This window comes from Ceratina calcarata, unplaced genomic scaffold (assembly GCF_001652005.2).
Source record: "Ceratina calcarata isolate Rehan_Ccalc_2016 unplaced genomic scaffold, ASM165200v1 scaffold39.2, whole genome shotgun sequence".
NCBI lineage: Eukaryota > Metazoa > Arthropoda > Insecta > Hymenoptera > Apidae > Ceratina > Ceratina calcarata.
In genome coordinates this window covers 2,086,128-2,102,254 of record NW_017162322.1, presented here as the reverse complement: position 1 = coordinate 2,102,254, position 16,127 = coordinate 2,086,128, and the positions used below count along the sequence as shown (strand labels likewise).

General features: G+C 36.9%; 4 protein-coding genes across 6 annotated transcripts; 2 read left to right on the top strand and 2 right to left on the bottom strand.

Annotated features, from left to right (window-relative positions):
* Window positions 1–6,725: 6,725 nt before the first annotated feature.
* On the bottom strand, window positions 6,726–10,539 carry LOC108626209 (uncharacterized). 3 transcript variants are annotated; one of them, XM_026814547.1, is made up of 8 exons: window positions 10,210–10,539; window positions 10,047–10,131; window positions 9,629–9,964; window positions 9,213–9,545; window positions 9,014–9,135; window positions 8,614–8,943; window positions 8,110–8,534; window positions 6,726–8,043 (listed from the first exon to the last, which is right to left on the bottom strand). In XM_026814547.1, the coding sequence occupies exons 2-8, from the start codon at window positions 10,125–10,127 to the stop codon at window positions 7,622–7,624; spliced, it is 2,049 nt and encodes a 682-aa protein (XP_026670348.1). In that variant the 5' UTR covers window positions 10,128–10,131; window positions 10,210–10,539; the 3' UTR covers window positions 6,726–7,621. The 3 variants fall into 3 exon arrangements, with proteins under 3 accessions (XP_026670348.1, XP_017882252.1, XP_017882253.1); XM_018026763.2 differs by having other exon boundaries at window positions 10,261–10,538; XM_018026764.2 differs by having other exon boundaries at window positions 10,047–10,227.
* A 207-nt stretch (window positions 10,540–10,746) lies between these two features.
* Window positions 10,747–13,111, bottom strand: Ndc80 (kinetochore protein Ndc80). The gene is made up of 2 exons (XM_018026456.2): window positions 12,677–13,111; window positions 10,747–12,582 (listed from the first exon to the last, which is right to left on the bottom strand). Exons 1-2 carry the CDS (start codon window positions 12,897–12,899, stop codon window positions 10,838–10,840), a joined length of 1,968 nt encoding a protein of 655 aa, XP_017881945.1. The 5' UTR covers window positions 12,900–13,111; the 3' UTR covers window positions 10,747–10,837.
* A 255-nt stretch (window positions 13,112–13,366) lies between these two features.
* LOC108626095 (jmjC domain-containing protein 5) lies at window positions 13,367–15,980 on the top strand. Its single transcript, XM_018026542.2, has 9 exons — window positions 13,367–13,431; window positions 13,503–13,520; window positions 14,197–14,336; window positions 14,513–14,657; window positions 14,720–14,891; window positions 14,960–15,124; window positions 15,179–15,396; window positions 15,458–15,610; window positions 15,687–15,980. The coding sequence occupies exons 3-9, from the start codon at window positions 14,200–14,202 to the stop codon at window positions 15,942–15,944; spliced, it is 1,248 nt and encodes a 415-aa protein (XP_017882031.1). The 5' UTR covers window positions 13,367–13,431; window positions 13,503–13,520; window positions 14,197–14,199; the 3' UTR covers window positions 15,945–15,980.
* Alg14 (ALG14, UDP-N-acetylglucosaminyltransferase subunit) lies at window positions 13,504–14,152 on the top strand. Its single transcript, XM_026814551.1, has one exon. It carries the CDS (start codon window positions 13,519–13,521, stop codon window positions 14,149–14,151), a length of 633 nt encoding a protein of 210 aa, XP_026670352.1. The 5' UTR covers window positions 13,504–13,518; the 3' UTR covers window position 14,152.
* Window positions 15,981–16,127: the final 147 nt, after the last annotated feature.

The following is a 16,127-nucleotide window of genomic DNA, read 5'->3' as shown; positions in this document are numbered from 1 at the left end:
GAAATTATTACAAGAGAATCGATTATATTCTTCTGTTTTAAGGATGTATTGGCTATTTATTTTATAGAAACAATCCATGATGATTTAGTACAATCTTTCAATAAAGCAAATCTTTGCTGATTACTAATTCGGAATATTTGCCAAACTTTGCTAATAAGACACTTGTAAGACTTCTGAACGGTATATAACGATACGGAACGGTGATACGATACGAAGGTAAGACAAGTGGATACCTTTTAGTCGTAAATTGTTTTATCGTAGGGTATAGAGACGAATTTTTTTCAAATAAAAGAGTAGCTCACACAGTACCAGTACAGCCCTTGGCCGATTGCGATCGAGTCGCTACCAATTACCTGTCTGCCTGCAAACCACCGTTTCGTCTGTTGAAAGGAAAAAGAAGAAGAAGATATCTGCCGGATCGCCGATAAACGATACGAGACAAATTTATCGTTGGTCGGCGATCGTTTGCGTATACTTTGCAGCTTACAGTCGTACCGTGCATTAACGCGACCGTACACAGGATTATACATATAATAGTTAGGTTTAAACTCTGTGCTCATCGCTCCGTCGGTCCAGGGCTGCGTTCGTTCTTGTCTCAAATCCATTTCAAATCCAAAGACGTTCCGTTATACCGTATATGTATAGGATAGGATGAACATTGTGATCAGGCACGAGAAGCGTCAATGAACGATCGGTCGATTAATACGCGGCTAGGGGAGGATGGTAGGATCGCTTTAAAGACTGCGCGGTTAATAACCGACGGAATTAGCGAATTGTAGCGAAAACAAATGGGAACCAGGTCCAATTTTTATATGACGATGTCAACGTTAAGTTGACGAAACGAGAGAATCGATGGGACGGGGAAAACGGAACGAGAGAAGAACAAAGATGCTAAATCAAATATACGTATATCTATAATAATATAAGAATCGTAGCGAAGCACAATTGAAACGCGAACGGATATAAAGAGAGTAACGATGATCGTGGCGAACGCTTCTTCGTACAGGTTTTGTTACACGCAGCGGCTCGGTAACATTGTACATAGGATAATATCGCGCAGGTGCTCCGAACTTTGCAAGCATCTTCCACGCTCTACCGAAGAATACGTAATTCAGTGTGACTTATAGAGAGAGAGAGACACAGAGAGAGAGAGAGAGAGATAGCGAGTGTGCGAGATGTAAGAATGGACGAACGAGTGAACGAGCGACTGCGCGGTCGAGAGAGACGAGAGAATTATAAATAATATCTACAATTTTAATGACTGTTTTCAAACTCGTTCCGACAATTGTATCGATAAGACAAAGTACGCGAGAAAGTGACAATCCCGAGGAGATTTCTCGAGCGAGACGGAAACGGTTTCGTTGCACGTGCATACAAGCTTCCATTTTTTAATTAAACTACATACATGATACCGTTGCTCCGGCTAAACGCCGCGTGACTAATTACCACACCTGATTTTCAAAGATTCTCACAGCATATTTTTGATACGTTGAATTATATACCGATACAGTTATACATACAGACGCGACACGCCAGAGCGAGCAGAGCGATCGGCCAGGCCGATCGTTGCCACGTTCCAATGCTCAAACCGAGTAATCGTTTTTATAACAGCAGTCATTAGCTCATTAAACAATAGTCAGGGAGCATCACCGTTTTCCACAGACTGATTCGGAAACGACCAACGAGGCTCGGAACTGAACGAACAGATTGGCCGCGTTAATATTCTAATGAATATACATTGAACCTGAGAGATACAGCCATATATTTAATTGTACATTATACAGATGAACCAGAGTTAACAGATGCAACTTAGAGATATTTAAACGACTGACTGATTGCTTTATCACAATCTTTCACTCGGTTCCGAGCTACTCGCGAGAGGGTATTCATGGATTAATATTCGTTTCTTGATCAGACTGTGCCAAATAACGCTGGGTACGCGATAAATACGGACAGCTGTTTCTGTGCTGGCCCTGAGATCTGTCTTGAACGAGGATTGTTCGACTTCTCCACGCGGCAAACAATGTTCATCATCTTTTTTCGATAATTAAATAATAAGACGGTTTCCCTCGTGAGATTGCACGCGTTTACGACACGTGTCATTTAATCAAAATGTTATTGTAATGCTAGTACGGTAAGGCAAAAACAAAAAAAATGACAAAAAACAAAACGGAAACGAGCGGGCGAGCGCGCGTTTTGAATTGAAACCAAAAAAAAAAACGAGAGAATTTACGAGAAAGGAGAAGAGTAAGAAGAAACACATCGACTGATTATCGTTAAGGGTGGATCGCTGGAACGAAGATTAGCGGCGATTTTTATTGTCCGAAACTAGAGATAGACATTTCGCTATTTATTAGGGAGTACGATTGTTCTTTTCTTTTTGGAACGACGTATACTCGAACACGGCAGCACGCGACGCGAAACACGGCGGGGGCAGATTGCTAATTTTCGGTTTGGCCGTCCATTCCGCGAGAAACGCGAATTTTTCACTTTCTTTCCTCGTTGTTTCTTCGGCTTTTCATCGATCCTTCGATCTCGGGTCTGTGGCTCGCGACCGAGTATCATTCGCCACGGTTTCGATGTAATCGAGTTTCAGCGCACGGGCAAATATTTCTACAAATATTATATACGTACAGCAATAAAGTATTGGGATACATCGATCGAGATACGAGTGGCCGACGGAGGCTAGCGACGTTTTTCATATATCGACGAAATGTATACGCTAATTAAAAAAAGGAAAGGTATAATATGTATACTACGACGAACAGGGTGTTTCAAAGTATACGTTGTCTGACTAAAGTGCGACTAACTTCGAAATTCTTTCCTGCTATCTTTTACACGAAGCAACGACGGGATTGTTCTCTGATAATTTGCAATGCGATTATTTTGAAGCACCCGGTAAGAAGAGAACAATACGACACGGAGACCAATACTATTGAGAAAACTATTTGGTAAAATAATGTATGTAAAAAAGAAAGAACGAAAAAGATTTTATTTATGCGTCGATGTTAATCACGATACTATATTGCGCGGATCTCTCTTGGTATACGCGGAAATGAACAAAAAAGAGGAGAACTTTTAAAGAGAAAAAAGAAATGGGAATCACTAGTGTATATATGTATACAGGACCACAGGTTCGTTAATTTTACGATACGAGAAACACGAAACAAAAGAACAGAACAAATAAACCGAAACAAAGATACAAAACAACAACCACACCAGCGACAACATCAACAACAACAATAATAATAAAAAAAGATGAGAAAAACGATGAGAAAAAAAAGGGAAGAATAGTGGAATATAGTTGAATGCGTGTCTTGTTGCGCGCCTGACGGACCGTGACCGGTCCACGTCGTTCGCGGGTCCGTACGCCACGTTTTTAGGCGCACAATCAAGGAAGTGTATAGTGTTTATACGTACATATATACTCTCGCAGCAGAAGAACAGAACAAAACTCTCCCCCTCAGAATCGCCCTTGTTACGAGCCAACCAGTTGAACAATGATATCTGATTTTTATCGCCAGAGAGCAGTAATAACACAAGTGAAACCGTTTACTAAGTACATTTGTTATACACGCATAATTGTTATCATTGCCACATAAAAGCAATTATTAAACTCCATAGTCTGGGCCATTGTTAGGTGAACGAGAGAGGTAGAGACTGTTTCTTGAAGCTGGGTTGCATTTCCGTTTCCCAGTTAAAAATCGGTTCCGATATTTTCGCCAGATAATATTATGCTTTTAACCGACCGGCTAATTTCATGTGATACACACGGCGTGCTATCTTAATTGCACCCGGTTTCATTCGCGTTTTCTTTCCATTGCGTGCGTATAATTTTACTCGAGCGATGGTTTATGGCCCGTGTTTAACGGATACGCGAATTCGTAGTTAGGCGTACCCTGATACTTCAGTTACAGATTAGGCGAATATCAGTCGTTCTTAAAGCCGGGAATGGGCCTGCCATCGTGCCGAAACTTTGTTTCCGTGTTCTTTTAAATCGAGATAATTGTTTGTGTCCTTACTTTCCTGATTCGACGATTATCATTAGTGCAACCCTGCATCAAGGAAAACATGAGAAAGAGATTATCGTAATAACTGCCGATTAACTCGGTAACAATGGCAAACGCCCGTACATACGAAGTCTGTAATCGAAATGTTTTATATTTTTACACCGAACAAAGCAGTATATAACGTACAATAAACAATAAAACATGTCCTTCCATATGCAACCTCAAGATGAACAAATGTTAAATTTTTATTTTTACAACAGCCCACTATCACTTCCGATATCTGAGCTATATTCGAGCATATTCATATAGTTGAGACTATTTAAGTAGGTTTAATCGGGGCGCAAAGTCGGCTAGAAACTCATACGAATCTTGTACGCGGGGATTCCCGATTTCTATTCGACTCCATCGTCTATTACTGTAATATACACGATTATAAAACGATACGACAGTCTACGCTAGTGATATTATTGTATAACGTCGACGTCTCACGTAATACACGCAACACGTACACGTATACACGCGACGGAAGGAGAGGAAAGTGACATTTATATGTGATCCTTAGTGCGCGCAAACGTTTTCGCTAAACAATTTCCGGTCACCCCGTTTTTACGAGTCACCAGAAAAATCACACGGAAATTCATTCACGCGTACGCAATAATCGCAATAAATAGAAAAGGTAAACAAAACATCGTCTGGCGTGTTTTCTGTCTAAACAAGAGAGGAACTTAACGCGATCTGTCCGGACACTAAACATCATATCTTTCGCCATGTATTCTATTGTAAAAGACGGTTCCGTTCGAACAACTAAAATACGCAACTCTCGTAAACGATTCATATATATTTTCGCTGAGAATCAAAAGTCGCTCGGTAGCAAATGAAAAACTGAATCCGATATTTGGTAAGAAAATTCTGTACATATTGTACTTAAGATAGCTGTATGTATGCACGTATACATGCAAAAAACACACCAGACACCGCACACACGTACATACATACATACATACGTAACCTATCAAGGTTTTCCATGTGCTATTTACCGTTCCAATTGTTAAGTATTATTCTTGTTACTTACCCCTTTGACGTCCTTGGTCGCTCGGTGGAAACCGGTGCTCGAGGTCTGGTCCGCAGCGTCGTAGTTTCTCCATTGTTCATCACTTTCACTAGCCGTACAGAAAAACGAGTTCGCATACGACAATTGTCTAACAAACTGTTCCGAGAGCACGCGATTCCCGATTGACAAGATGCTCGCGTCGCGGGAACAAGAGTGACTTTAGGAATTGCACGATCGGTCCGAGGACATACACAGATTATTTTGAAATTATGCACAGCAGTGTCCGAGTTTCTATGTCAAGTTATGAATAGCACATGCGACAACCTTCATCGCAAATAATACCGCCGATGACCAATTAGAAAAATGCCGCGTTCAAGCGGCCTGTTTGTTTACGTTCCCGGTGTTCGAGGAACGTCGAATGGCCCGCGGTCCGCGTTTCAATTGGCGATCGGCGCGCCGATTCTATGATCTCCCGATGAGATTGACAAAGTGGAATTAATTAACGAACATTTCGTTTAAATCGTATCGAATACTTATATAAGATTTGAAAAAATATATTTGAGATGGATTCACAATGTTCAAATAATGCCGATTTTTCTTAAAAATCACGAGAACGTACATACGTAATACCTCAAAAGTCATCACGATAACAATACGTAAAAAGTAACGACGACATTTTTGTGATTCGTACCGTAGAGATTATTACCGAGAACACTGGTAATGTCGTACGACAAATAAATGAGAGTTTACGCGGACGCAATTATTTATGTACGTCGACGAACAGAGGAAACTTTTCGAATTACGGCATCTATAATAACGACGAATTATTTCTTTCACTCTACGCGCACTTCCCACCATCTCACCGCTGTAAAGATCCCTTCGAGAAATATCGATAGCGTATGTATCGTAATTCTCGCAAATTCATTCGAGAGTTGTTATTAATCGTTAATCTTCGATTTTTACATTCTTCTTAGGGTAAGGAGTTTTGTATCATGTGTTGAGAGTACTGTTTCTAACGATTAATTACGGAGACCATCGAGAGTCGTGAATAGTTTATGTTTTTAAGAAAAGGTGAAAGAAAACGATGCCTCGTGTATTCTGTAAAGGAGAAAAATCGTACTGATCTGTACGTGAAAGTATACGTATCCGACAAGGGAACTTGGACCTTTTCGATATCGCGTGAGTACGAAGGAATTTTCTTCGAACGTTCGAAAAATCAGTGTACATGTATGTATTTTGAATCCGATCAGGGGGACGAGTAAATCGCGCGGCTATTGTAAATTAATAACGTCTCGAGATTTGTGATCCTTTCATGATTTTCTAAAATATAAGTGAAAAGCGTGTGTCGGGTGTATAGGGTAAAAGCTCCGTTTCGAAATTCAATCGAGGAAGGTTCCCTCGTAACGTCGAACGCGTACGGGAATAAACGTTTTTAATATTTCACGTTTTATCACAATCTTCATCGAAGTCGTTCAAATGCGAAGACAGTCTTTCTCGTGTCGAAGTTTACATTACTTATTTTACACGCATCGAATGTTAGGACTGTGTTCGTATTACGATAGTTGTTAGCCAATGAACATTTCTCGGTCCTTAGAAAAGAAATTGTGGAGGGAGGGGAAAAAAAAAGAAAGAAATGAAAAAGAAAATCGAATTTTTCGCGACAGAAAATATAGGGTACATACGTACATACTTACCGGGAAACATGTATATGTACTTCAAAACGTCTTTGTGCAAAATTGATGAATGTTTTACGTGTACTAAAATGTTCCCTTTTAATCCTATTAAGACTTACAAAATATAAGTATTATACTTTACTTGTATATATACATATGTGATAAAAAATATATATATATATACACCTGGTTTTTCATGTCATATTTATATTGTGTCCTTGTAATTTTTGTTAATATTAAGGAAGATCGAAATACAAATAATGGCGCACACGCTATTCATTACCGTAACGAGCAATCATCTTTTTTATTAAAATATAATTCAATCATCAAGTAAATAATTTTTCAGGAATGTCCATTCTTATTATTATATCATAAATTATCATTCGCATAAATAGCGAAGCTCGATTTAGTTTCGTATGGTAGAAAATTCAAAAATATCTTATTGTACAGTTTGGTATTGACGGCACCGTGTTACTCTATGAAATTCTCTTCACTTACGTAATATGTACACTCAAATGCGTGTAATTCGAATGTTACACATAACTTTTACAATCTCCCCTCTATCAATCAATAATATAACTTGTATCTAAAAACAATATTTTTTTAAATTATATATTATTCTGTACAAATTTTATGTGGATTTACAAATTAAAATCGTATATATATATAATATTAGTGGAAAAATACACTTTTAGCCGGAAGATTAATACAGTTTATACCATGTATATCTCCTGTAAATTATTATTTAAAAATATACTATTAAAAATCGTTGAGATCATAAAAATATAATTTAATTTTCATGCTTCTTAAAACCAAGCTGTTTGATTAAAAAAATAAGTTGATTGAGCGGCAAGTTTGAGCATTCTCCTTTTTCTTTACGAGGAGGTTTATATATCGTTCGCTTGTACCATATTTAAATCGGACGCAGTGCTGATACTGGGTAAGGTACTATCGCTCCATTCTGGATGCGGATAACTCCTTGGCGGGCTTGGTATGTTCACTGGCATTCTACTCTGAATTCTTATGCCTTGAAAAATATTCTGAAACTCTTCTGTTATAGTAGAACCTATGAAATGATGCGGCGAATTATCTTTTAGAATGTTCGTAACGTCCTCGGCAACAGATTTCTTTCCGAAGCTTAGTCTCTTATTTACTTCCACAGATCTCTTATTCTTAGACGATTCTTTCTCGTTTACATTATCAGAATTTAAGTCTTTCGCCAACGATATATTATCGGTACTTTTATAATTACGTACATTATCATTCTTTTGATTACTTAACGTTACCGCACCTTCCTTATCTTTGTTAACTGAAAAACCAAAAGAAATGTTCGTATATTCTTACGCTATACAGTTACGTGCATAAATTTACGTACCAGATTTACTAATTTCCGAGTAACCCATTTCCTTGTAAGAAGGCATAAGTGTGAGTGAGGATTCTCCACCCCGTAAACTAATGAATTCCATATTGGAAGAATCTCTCGTCGGAGATTCTTTGACATTCTTCGTTCGTTTCTTTTCCGAATTCTCGATCAGAATTTCTGAACTACCGGGCATACTATTTGGTACCCGCAAGAATTGCTTCTTATCCTTCGGCGGATCGTGATCCACGGTAGACAGAGAAATGTCAGATATATCATGCCAAGAGGTAGGTCCGATCGAATCGTGCGACGAGGTCGAGGTGGGCGATGAGAACGCTATGCCACCGTGTACCAACGAAATTTGTGGATTCGCAGTTTCTGCGTGATTGTAGATATCCTTCAAGCCGTTTAATTGGTCTCCGATATGACTCTGCAACTCCCTACGATGCAAAATAAATATAGATCTACAAGTTGCACGACTGTGAGAATAAATTGAAATTAAGCCACAACTACACTAACTTGATTGCGTTACGGAGTTCGTTTAACAATGTATCTTTGTACGACGATAAAACGAGAAGTTTATCTTTCTCGAGCATTAAATATTGAACCTCCAAATGTCTCTGCCTCGCGAGTTCCGTCTGTTCAGCGACATTCGCTCTCAAATCCGCTATAACTTTCTGAGAAAAATTATCGTTGATCTCCTCCGTTAAACTAGCTATTGCTTTTTCTTTATCTTCGATTGCTTTTATGGCATCTTGCAATTCTTGTTTTAACGCTTTCACAGTCGTTTCCAGATCTGATTGTTTTTCTCTTCCTTCATTTAATAGTACAACTTGTTTTTGTATTTGGCTGATTTGAAACAAATAACATATAAAGCACAAATACAATAATTAGTACGCGTTGTTTTATAAGAACATACCGCTGCAAGGAATCTCTTTCCTCACATAATGCTTCGCAGGTCAAATTCATTTGTTTACTCATTTTTTCTAATTGAAGCGTCGTCGCTTCCAATTTACCGCGGAGCTCTATAGCTTCCATATCCTATCGTTAATAATTTCATTTTAATATTCACGATTAACATTTAATATTAGTTTTCATTTAATTCTTAATGAACGTACCACACCAGGCGATTTGCCATATTCGATGGGTATTCTAAATAGTGCTTGTTCCATATTAATAAGGATTTTACTAGCTTTATCATCTTTAACTAAGTGTTCTAGTTCCTTTATTAGGAAGCTTAATGTACGAACAGGATTGTACACGCCAAATCTATCATCAGGGTCAAACAAAACATCACATTGCACTCCCTTGTCAATAACTATAACAGATTCCACACTGCTTTGAATTGACGTGCTCGACGGATTTCCAGTGCGTGGTGTCAATTTCGTATGTTCCTCTATTCTCTTCTGAGATGCAGACTGTTTGACTGGGATTTCATCTAAATGTTTAGGCTAGAGAAAGAGACATACGTTCGATTAATTCTTTTTACTATTTTCATCCACATCGAAGGAAATAACAGAATAGGAATGCTAACATCTTGCTTGTTATGATTCACACCAGACTTCTTGGTCTCTTTAGTTTCGTTAGTAAGTTTTGATGACTTTGAGCCTGGTCCTTTAACCATCAACTGCTGCAGACCTTGTTTCATAGCTGATTTATTTTGTTCTCTTAAAATCCTTCCCCAATTGGATTGAGTATCACCACTGCAGCTGGGTTTTCTTTTCTCTCCTACACCACCTTTGTGGCTATTCGGGCTACTGCTAACCATGGTAGATGTACGCTTTTGACCCTTCGTTTTTACCTTAACTTCAATCAAGGTGTTACAATTGTCATACAAAACGTAACCTTCCGGAGGTATTGCAGATGTTGGCTATAAAATTACGCGGATACAATTAAAATTTATGTGATGAAAAGATGAATACTTAATAGAAGCTGTCTGAATGATGAGTTACCAAATGATGATTGTTTTCCAATATGTTTTTGTTACTCCGTGTAACAACGGTTTTACTGGCACTGCTTGCCTTGTTGCTCATTATGCTGGAATAGTGTAAAAATACATCTCTCAAGTTAAGCAAATGTTCGGTGCATCAGTTGATTTGTAACCAATAATCTAACCTCTCTGCTTCTTTAATAAACTGACATACATCGCACGCAGAGGAGGCTTACCATACGCTGGAATATTCGCCAGTATAATCCTGGCAGTTAAGATGTATAAAGCATCTTGTACATTTAATTCGTTTAAAACAGTCATTTTCTCCTCGTATTGTACAGGGAATGTAACGAAAATATTTGATATATTGTATTTAGTTTCAAAATGATTTATCATGTAATCTGACAGTAAGGTTGATATTTCACGTTTTTGAATGTCAACGTCAGATTTGATAAGGGGAACTTTTAGACGTTCTAAATAAAAATAATTAAATTCATACAGCCACGCGTGTCTCGAAACAATTCGGACATTTCCTTTCATCGCAATTCAAGCAAGTTTGAACTACAGTGCCTTGATATTCTTTTCATTTTTCAATTTTTATACACCTCGTTCGAACACTGACGACGTGCGATTAAGTGTAACAGGATTATAATTAAAGCAAATATAAACTCGTTTTTATTATTTTATAAATGTATATAATATTTACAATTCATTGAATGAAATTAACGTAATGTAATATGTATGTAAGTGTAACTACAAGAAAATAGTTACTAATATATGAACGACAATGAGAAAATTATGTACATGATTAGATCATTTTCTTCGTTTCGTTAATATATCGTGCAGTTTGTTTCTGTGATCCGCCAAGATTTCATAAAACTGGTCGAAAAACAGTCTCGCGGATTCCTCTAAATATTCTTTTCTTCGACGAACAGCATTCAGTTTATCTTCCGTTTCCTTTAATTCAGCCTTCACCTTCTGTGTATTCGGCATAGCATCTTGAACTTCTTTAATCTCTCTCTTCAGATTGTTTATTTGCTCCTTCAACTTCGCTTCTTCGTTTTTAGCGTCTGTTTTAATTTTATTCACTGAACTTTTCAATTCTTTCATCTCGTTAACGATATCAATGTTTTTGTCCTCCAAAATTTTCATCTTTTCTTGAAGAGATTCCAACTCGTTCGAATTCAGTTCTAACATACGTTCCTTCTCCATGATCTGGCTGCTTAACAATTCTTTCAAATCGTTCATTGCATTCGCTTTGGCATTTAGTGTTTCCATGATTTCAGGACGCAATATACCCTCCTCTGGCATCTGTAACTCTTCTAAATTTACATTACCTACATTATCACTGAAGTGCACGAATATTTCCTTGTTATACGATAGTATGGCTTTTGTTAAGTTATTATTAGTGGAAGCTAATTTGATGTCCGTAGTGTAGACTTCTTTTTGTATCTCTTGTAGGTATTCATCGTATTGAAGCATATAATTTTGAATCTCTGTACATTTCTTTACGATAGTATCTTTCTCTGCTTTGCTCATTGGCTGCTGTTTAACGATAGCAAGCAATTCGTTCTGCTGCTTTTTCTGTACACGGACTTGTTTGCATGACGCATTGCATTCAGCATGCTTTTGCTCCGTCTCGATATTTATTGCTTTTAAGTATTCTTCTTTTGCCCTGATGTCGTTTTCCTGCTTCACCAGATCCTTCTGCAAAGACGAAAGTTCATCCTGCAAGCGTTTCACTTCATCATCAATCTCGTTTGCATTCTCTTCAGTAGCTGTTAATTTAATAAGTTCTTCCTCTAAATCGGAACGCGCTCTGTTTAAGTCGTCCTCGCTAACACCTTGCAGCTCTTCGATTTCTTGTAAATGTTTCTCAATCAACGATGCCTCCTCGTCGAGTTTTTCGTTGTTCCAAACATGATAGCAATCCAGCATTGAAAGCAGAATGCATTTATAAATCTTTGCTTGCTTCTCATCACCCAGAAATGGCAGATTTTCTATATTATATTTCTCGAAAGCAATTCTCCTTACTTCGCAAGCTTCTACCAACCAACAGACCCAGCCTAATACATTAGGCCAAGAATGCATAGCATTAGCAGTCTTTAACCAAGACTTATTCATCACCCCCGGGTAATGAAGTTTTTTAGCAATTTTCGGCAGTTCCTCTACATAATTTGTGATCGTCACAATTTGTTTAATGTCTAACATTTTTAGTAAGTACCCTGAGATCTCCACAAGCATCTTTAAGGTAGTAGGTTTAAAACTACCATTACTGTTCAGCATAGAAGAACATTGATTCATAGCAAAATAATTATCAATCTTGCTGAGCATATGATTTTGGTAAGCTTTATCGGTTAACGGTCGTGTATCCTTCCTAGGGCCCTTTGCACCAAGGTTGCTGGCACGATCTGCCGACAATGATCTCCGGCCCGTAGGAAGCCCAAGTATCGCATAATTCCTATTGGAACTGGCACTTGTAATATGTACAGGAGTTTTGCCATAATTCGTTACAGGTGTCTTTGGAGTTGATGGGGCATAACACATAGAAGCTTTACCTGTTGAAACAACGTTAAAAACCGTCATAGACTTTTCATTGCATTCTAAAATAAATATACATATGTATTACGAATATATATTACAAATTTTCACCTGTAGTTTTTAGAGCAGACCCCTTGATACTTGCTCTATCGGCAGATAACGCACGAATACGAGGTCTGGGGATATGAGAAGAGTCGGTTGATGAAGTAGAAGCCTTTGGCTTCAAAGTTTGAGTTCTTCTAGGTTCTGCTCGCGTCAAGTTCTCTTCTCTGTCAAGCATGGATATCCTCACGGGATTTGTAGACGATCTACGAATCGTAGAGGTCTTTTGCATATTTACCGATTTGTTTTATTTATCTCTTAAGTTCAACTCTTACTTGCACAAAGCTCGTATTAAAACTGGGAACGTGGCTAGACTCTAGCCGCTAGAGGAAATTTTAAATTTGAACGTTTTGAATTCGCGTTCATGGGTTTGAAATTGTCAGTAGGTTTGAAAATGAAAACAAATAAGAAGAGAACGAACTTCATATAATTCAGACACCGAGGAGAGATTACTAAAGAGTGGCAATCTTATATGAGACTTTAGGTTCATCAACGAATGTCTTGCCAGAGAGGGCGTCAAAAATTGCAGACCTTTTCGTGCGAAGGCTGCCACTCTTTAGTAATTTCTTCTCGGTGGTGTAAATAACCTCAAATAACCTAAATCTCTTCGGTAGTCCAACATTTGTTTTTAAATTTATATTTTATGTACATCTTCCTGGAGCTTAATTAATGACAGATAATCAATTATATGTGTTATACTGACATGCAACACAAAATTGAAATGTCGTGACATTAGTAGACAATTTATTATCTTAAGCAAGAAGGTGAAGATAATTTAACCTAACGATAAGCACAGTAATTAAATAAACTAATTATCTGATTGCAATTGTTACAGATCACAAAGGAATACAATGTATTATTTTTATATTTTTATATTCATTTTTCTCGTAATGATTACAAGGATATATTTCATCATGTTTCGTACACACAAGAGAAAAGAAAAGAAATTAGTTCGGACTAGTCCTGCTAAAACAATGATAATATTAGGATCTGGAGGACATACTGCAGAGATGATGAGAATCCTTAGATATTTAGATTTTAAGAATTACTACCCTAGAGTATATGTATATGCTGATACAGATTTAATGAGTATACAAAAAGTTAAAGAGCTAGAGAAGGATAATACTGATTATAAGACGATCGTAATTCGTAGAAGCAGAGAAATCCATCAGTCGTATTACACTTCCATTTATACTACTATTCGTGCGACAGTGGAATCAATTCCTCATATCTGGAGAGAATCTCCACGACTGCTTTTATGTAATGGACCAGGCACTTGCGTTCCATTGTGTACAATAGCTTTCCTGTTTAAACTTTTTTATATCATGGATATTACTATTGTATTCATTGAAAGTTTCTGCAGAGTTAAAACATTATCATTGACAGGGAAGATCTTGTATTACATAGTCGATTATCACATAGTACAGTGGCCATATTTGTACAAACCAACTGACAGAAATAATAAAACATTGTATATAACTTGAATCGATTGAATTTTAATGAATATTCTTATTTACAAATGTTTTTAGAAAATGTCTTGTACCATTACTGCGGGATTGATCCCTTGGGATTTGATGGCAGAGAATGCTCAGAATTGTTTACCTGTTGAGATGAAGGTACATTTAATAACGACAGTAATTAAATTAAACACCTTCGTTGAAAATGAAATGTAAATAAACATTTTTATATGTCCACTTTTTTATATTTAAATTAAAGAAACTTATTGTAGAAAGACAATTAATTTATTCATTTACCTATACAATAATCGAACACAAACATTACAACACATTTATGTTTTATCTAAAGCAATATCGGCAATTTAATAATCGTTTTCTTTCATGAAAGGAAACCACCATCGAAGTGGTTGAATGATTCATTAACTTTAGTTGATGCTTGTTTGGACAAAACATGGGAAGTGTTAAATTCTGGTCACTGGCGATCTGTTCCCCTTGAATATCGATACAGTTATTCACTATGTACTATTTTGAAGGTATATCATAATTCATTCTCTACGCATTTGTACAATAATTTATTAGTATTATACTTATATAGGTAGCATTATTAGAGTTTCAATACGATAATAATACCAAAGAATCTGCAGAGAACACGATTCTGCTAAAGACCATCATGGAGCAAATTGATAAAGGTATTTTATTGGGTGCACCCCTCCCAAACATACCTGATTTGTTACAAAAAATTGCTTCAGAATTAAATAATCTTACTAGTAAGTAACATGGTAAAAAGATGCGTGTGATCTTTACAATTCAAATTCTACTTCTATTTCTTTTTCAGTACACTCATTGAAATCGTTTAATTTAGAAGAATTAGTGATCGATACGAAAAATTTGTGTGAATCTTTACTACCTGGGTGTAGTGAAGTTCCACAATACGTTGAACCGTCGATGGAGTTATTTTACAAAGACATATTTATGCCAAAAGTCCCAGCAGTATTGAAAGGTAATGCATTTAATATAAATTAAATATATAATTCTTATTCATGATATGTCTTAGATTGTATTAAACATTGGAAAGCCTTAGAACAATGGAAGAACTTAGATTACTTAGTTAAAGTGGCCGGAAATCGAACAGTGCCCATCGAGATTGGATCGCGTTACACCGACGAAAGTTGGACGCAACAGCTTATCAGCTTTTCCGAATTCTTACAAAAATACGTATTAAAAAAGAGTAATCAAGTCGGCTACTTAGCTCAGCATCAACTGTTTGACCAGGTTGGTTTTCTTTGTTTCGAACATTAGGCATTAAAGAATAATCGTATAATAATGATTTCAGATTCCTGAACTGAAAGATGATTTCACGATTCCCGAATATTGCAATTTCACAGATAACGATGAGGTCGAGCAACCGGATATAAACGCTTGGTTTGGACCTGGTGGGACGTTATCGCCGCTCCATTTTGATCCCAAGAACAACTTTTTGTGTCAAGTAAGAAAGTGCACATCAATTTTACGTTATAGTAATCTGAATATTTATTTTACATAGAGTTTATAATTAATTTCAGGTATTTGGGTACAAGAGAGTGATTTTATATCATCCAGACGATTCACCTAATCTGTACCCGTATGATTCGAGATTGCTGAATAATACGGCGCAAGTTGACCCCTTGAATCCTGACTACGAAAAATGGCCTAATCTCAAGAGAGCTAAAGGTTTTATGATTTATTTGAAGCCAGGAGATATGCTCTACATCCCTCCGAAATGGTGGCATCATGTGACTTCTTTAAGTCCAAGTTTTTCCATTAGCTTTTGGTGGAATTGAATATATGTAATAAAGAAATATTGTTAATAAGAAAAATTGCATTTTTATTTTGTCCTTAATCAAATAATTGAGAAGAATACTTTTGGCTGGCAATTAAGAATGAATTGAACCCGAAGACGACTCTATTTTAATCCGCCCATAAGTAATTTATTTAAAAAAATTGAAGTACTTTAAAAGTGACGC

Bases quoted from the DNA above. Each gene is read 5' to 3' on its own strand.
- LOC108626209 (XM_026814547.1), bottom strand. From the start codon at position 10,127: ATGAGCAACAAGGCAAGCAGTGCCAGTAAAACCGTTGTTACACGGAGT. The intron at 9,136-9,212 runs GTACGTTCATTA...TATTAACGATAG, and splicing joins ATGGCAAATCGCCTGGTGTG to GATATGGAAGCTATAGAGCT. The intron at 8,535-8,613 runs GTTAGTGTAGTT...TTTGCATCGTAG, and splicing joins GAACTCCGTAACGCAATCAA to GGAGTTGCAGAGTCATATCG.
- Ndc80 (XM_018026456.2), bottom strand. From the start codon at position 12,899: ATGCAAAAGACCTCTACGATTCGTAGATCGTCTACAAATCCCGTGAGG. The intron at 12,583-12,676 runs GTGAAAATTTGT...TTGTTTCAACAG, and splicing joins GTCTGCTCTAAAAACTACAG to GTAAAGCTTCTATGTGTTAT.
- Alg14 (XM_026814551.1), top strand. From the start codon at position 13,519: ATGTATTATTTTTATATTTTTATATTCATTTTTCTCGTAATGATTACA.
- LOC108626095 (XM_018026542.2), top strand. From the start codon at position 14,200: ATGTCTTGTACCATTACTGCGGGATTGATCCCTTGGGATTTGATGGCA. The intron at 14,658-14,719 runs GTATATCATAAT...ATACTTATATAG, and splicing joins CACTATGTACTATTTTGAAG to GTAGCATTATTAGAGTTTCA. The intron at 14,892-14,959 runs GTAAGTAACATG...TTTCTTTTTCAG, and splicing joins AGAATTAAATAATCTTACTA to TACACTCATTGAAATCGTTT.